General features: G+C 64.1%; 1 protein-coding gene across 1 annotated transcript in view; it reads right to left on the bottom strand.

The window, feature by feature from the left end:
- LOC104984376 (leukocyte immunoglobulin-like receptor subfamily A member 6) overlaps positions 1–3,776 on the bottom strand; it is a gene marked incomplete at its 5' end in the record, with an annotated part of 7,222 nt that overhangs the window by 2,667 nt on the left and 779 nt on the right. The window contains 7 exons of the mRNA XM_010834065.1: positions 6–147; positions 443–745; positions 955–1,266; positions 1,471–1,785; positions 1,920–2,276; positions 2,377–2,412; positions 2,563–2,620. Coding sequence (XP_010832367.1) covers positions 6–147; positions 443–745; positions 955–1,266; positions 1,471–1,785; positions 1,920–2,276; positions 2,377–2,412; positions 2,563–2,620 — 1,523 coding nt within the window. The remainder of the gene's footprint in view (positions 1–5; positions 148–442; positions 746–954; positions 1,267–1,470; positions 1,786–1,919; positions 2,277–2,376; positions 2,413–2,562; positions 2,621–3,776) is intronic.

Genomic DNA, 3,776 nt, shown 5'->3' with positions numbered 1-3,776 from the left:
TTCACCCGGCAGCCCAGAGCCCCTGCAGCCTGTGTTTCCCGTTGATGACCTGAGAGGGCATTAGATCTTCCGGCTCCCACACCACCCTGGGCTGGGCTGTCTCCCCTGAGCACAGAGCCCCGAGACGCCATAGGTTCGGATCTGGGTCTGTGGCAGGGAGAATGGGATCTTGGGAGGTTGAGCCCAGGAAGGGGTGCCCTGGGCTGACCCGGGGTCCCCACCTCACTCCCCTCTGCCCTGCACGGCCCTGTGGCCTCCCCAAGACCCTCGCACTGCCCACCTGCCCCTTCCAGGACCCCAGTGCGGGAGGAAGGGGCGGGGCGCGGGCTCCGAGGCCCCTCCCCCAGGAGGCCCTCCCTCAGCGCCCCCTCCTCCACCACCGTCCTGGCGCTCTCAGGGCAGAGCCTGGAGCTGCTGAGTTGACGGACAGACTGGGCCTCACCTGAGACCACGAGCGCCAGGGGCTCACTGGGCTGTGACAGCAGGTAGGGGTCTGTGCTGAGTGAGCGGTAGCACCTGTAGGTGCCCCCGTGGGCTGAAGTCACAGGGCTCAAGGAGAACTCGGCCTGGTACCGCCCGTCTTGGTCCTGGGAGCGCAGACGCAGGGGGCGATGGGCTGCCCCCTCCTTGAACAGAAGGAAAGTGTCCGTCCTCTCTCCTGACTGACACAGCAGGGTCACGGTTTCCCCCAGGGCCACCGAGGGGCCCGGCCGCACCGAGAGGGAGGGTCTGTCTCTGAGCCGTCCTGCAGAGAGGAAGGGGGTGCAGGCGCTGGGCCTGGTTCTGGCGAGACTTCGCGGGCCTCTCTGGCCCATCAGCGCTGTCTCTGTTTCTCCGAGTCTCTCCCCTCCCCCTACCCCGTCTGTGTCCCTCCCTGGGACCCCTCCCCCTGGTCCCAGCATCACCCCTGGGGCTCCCTGGTGGGGCCTGTGCAGAGTCTGGCCCCCGACTGACCTGCTGGCTCTTCTCCTGCCACCAGCAGCTCCAGGGGCTCACTGGGGGCCGACCACTCGGAGGAGAGGCCGTGTCCACCGTAGCATCTGTACCGGCCCCCGTGGACTGTGCCCACCAGGCCCAGGGGGAAGTCGGCCTGAGCGAGCCTCCCCTGGGACCTCTGGGCAGGGCGCTGGGGGAGGTCCTGTCCCCCCTCCTTGGACAGAGCGAATCTGGTGTAGCTGACATCAGAGCGACACTGGAGGGTCAGGTTCTGTCCAGAGGTGATGACAGGGCCCTGCGGGGTCAGGAGGGAGGGCTTCCCAGACAGCCCTGGGGAGAGACACGCCCTGGGTTGTAGGGACGGCTTCCCCTGTGGACCCCCCTCTCCCGGCCCGGCCCCAGGCCTCGCCGTGTCTCAGTCTGTGTGTCTGTCCTGTGAGCCCCACGCTCCTCTCCCCACCCTCTCACAGGGCTCCCCTGGGAGCAGAGACCCCAGTACGTTGTCTTGTCTGCACAAATGTATGGGGTGAGGACGGGATTCCTCACCTGAGACCAGGAGCTCCATGGGGTCGCTGGGGGCTGACCACACCCTGGGGGTGTCCCTGTAAAAGCTGTAGCATCTGAACGTCCACCCGTGCCCAGGGGTCACAGGGCCCACAGGGAGCAGGGCCTGGGTCTGCCCGTCAGTTCGTTGCTCTCCATCCAGGGTCCAAGAGGACTTGTCTTCTCCTTCCTTAGTCAGAAGGAATCTGTTAAATCCCTGACTGGGGCCACACTGGAGGGTCACGTTCCCTCCCGACATCACCACAGGGCTCGGTAGGGCTGAGAGGCTGGGTTTGCTGTAGGATCCTAGGAGAGAAGGAGGCAGCCTGTTCCGTGAGGCTCCCACCCTCCTCCCGCCCAGGGCTGCTTGGGAGAGGGACAGCCCCTGAGAGCAGACCCCCTCCCAAGGGCAGAGCCCGAGGCCCCCGAGTGTCCCTCACCTGTCACCACCAGCTCCAGGGGGTCACTGCGCTCTGACCAGCCAGTGGGGGTGCTGTGGTAGCACTGATAGCTCCCTGTGTGGTCCTCTCCCATGTGTTGGATGGAGAACTTGGCCTTGTCCCGGGGCTCCAGGGAATTCTGTCTGACCCAGAGAATCAGGCTTCCCTCTTTATCCAGATGGAACTCCTGGGCCCCCAGGGTCCCCCGACACCAGATGGTCACGGGGCTCCCCCAGGGGACCACAGAGCCCGGCTCAGCCCAGATGACGGGTTTGGGGAGGGTCCCTGGAAGGAAATCAGAGGCGGGCTCACCAGGCGTCCCCCCCAGGCCCCGGCTCTCAGCCCAGACCTCCCAGACTCCCCCTCCGTGAGCCCCGAGATGCCCTCCCCGTACCCGTAGCCTGGGGGTGACCTTGTCCCCACGAGAGGAGGGAGCTGGGCCCTGGGACAGACTCACCGGCCTGCACCTGGGTCCTCAGGCCCACACTCAGCCCTGGAAGAGAGCACCCGGTGAGAGGTTGCCCTCAGCCCTGAGCAGTGCCTCTCCACCCCGGGAGTCTCCTAGGCCCTGGGGTCCCCTGACGGAGCAGGCTGGCTGGGGGGTCCCTCCAGACCAGGGCTCCCCCTGCCCCTCCCATCTCACCAAGGCAGAGCAGGGCGGGGAGCACAGGGGCCATGGCGTCTCCTCCCTGCGGTCCAGGCTGTGAGGATGGAGGAGACCTGGGTGTCCTCCGGACAGACCGACCACAGGGTGTGTCCTCTCCGGGGCTGGGGCTTCCTGTCATGCAGCTGTCACTTCAGCGTCCCTGCAGGAAGGGGAACAGCCTCTTCTTGAAAGCGGGCGTTGTTCCCGTGACAGTCCCAGGGTGTTCCTGAGACGCCTGTTTCAGGTGTGGGCAAGCAGGGCACGTCCTTCCCTCTGAAGGCCTCGCCTCAGGCTCTGCTTCCTCCTCTGCCCACCCATCAGGAGGTCCCTGTGGGGTCCTCACCGTGGATGGGTCACCAGGCCCTGGAGATGCTTCAGAGAGGATGCCAACCCCTGCTGCCCACAGGACTCATCCCCAGAGACAAACTTTTTTTTAAATTGGAGGATCATTACTTTACAATATGGTGCTGGTTCTGCCATACATCAGCATGAATCAGCCATGTGTGTCACATGCCCTCCCTCTAGAACCTCCCTCCCCTCTGGGTTGTACAGAGCCCTGTGTGAGCTCACTGAGTCACAGGGCACATTCCCCCGTGGTCTGTTTTACACGTGCTGGTGTGCGCATTTCCATGCTACTCTCACCATTCGTCCCACCCTCTCCCTCCCCTCTGTGTCCACAAGTCTGCTCTTTATGAGGGACAAACGATCAGAGTGTCCCTGGGCTCAGTGGAGTCCATGTGGCCAAGAGCCCAGAGGAGGCTTCAGGGAATAAGGAAGGAAATTGACTCCTCCACTGCCCCGGAGTGTGGGTTTCCCCCATCGAAGCCCCCTTCGGGGCGTCTGTCTGTATCGCATGACCGTCCAGCCCGCCTTCCTGGGAACAAGCCCCTGGGTGCTTCCTGCCTCCTCAGGGCCCCGGAGTCCTTGGGCACATTCTCCTCCCGATCTTGTCATCACCTGCAAGCTTTAGTGGGTATTGATTAGGGTCAGAGCTCTCACTCTGTTGGAAAACAGATGGTCCTGTAAACGTGTGCCTGCTTCTCATGTACCTGGGGCAACGGTGCCCTTTCTCTGCGCCTGAGGTTCCTCCTCTGCCTGTTGTCCCAACACCAGCTCTCAGAGGGGCTGCAGGCTCTTGCTGCCGTCATCATGGTCAATTTCCAGATGACGGGACAGCAGGAGAGGGTGGACGTGAAGGGCTGCGGTCTGAG

This window comes from Bison bison, unplaced genomic scaffold (genome assembly GCF_000754665.1).
Source record: "Bison bison bison isolate TAMUID 2011002044 unplaced genomic scaffold, Bison_UMD1.0 scf7180017863995, whole genome shotgun sequence".
Classification (NCBI taxonomy): domain Eukaryota; kingdom Metazoa; phylum Chordata; class Mammalia; order Artiodactyla; family Bovidae; genus Bison; species Bison bison.
This window is presented reverse-complemented; position numbering and strand designations above follow the sequence as displayed.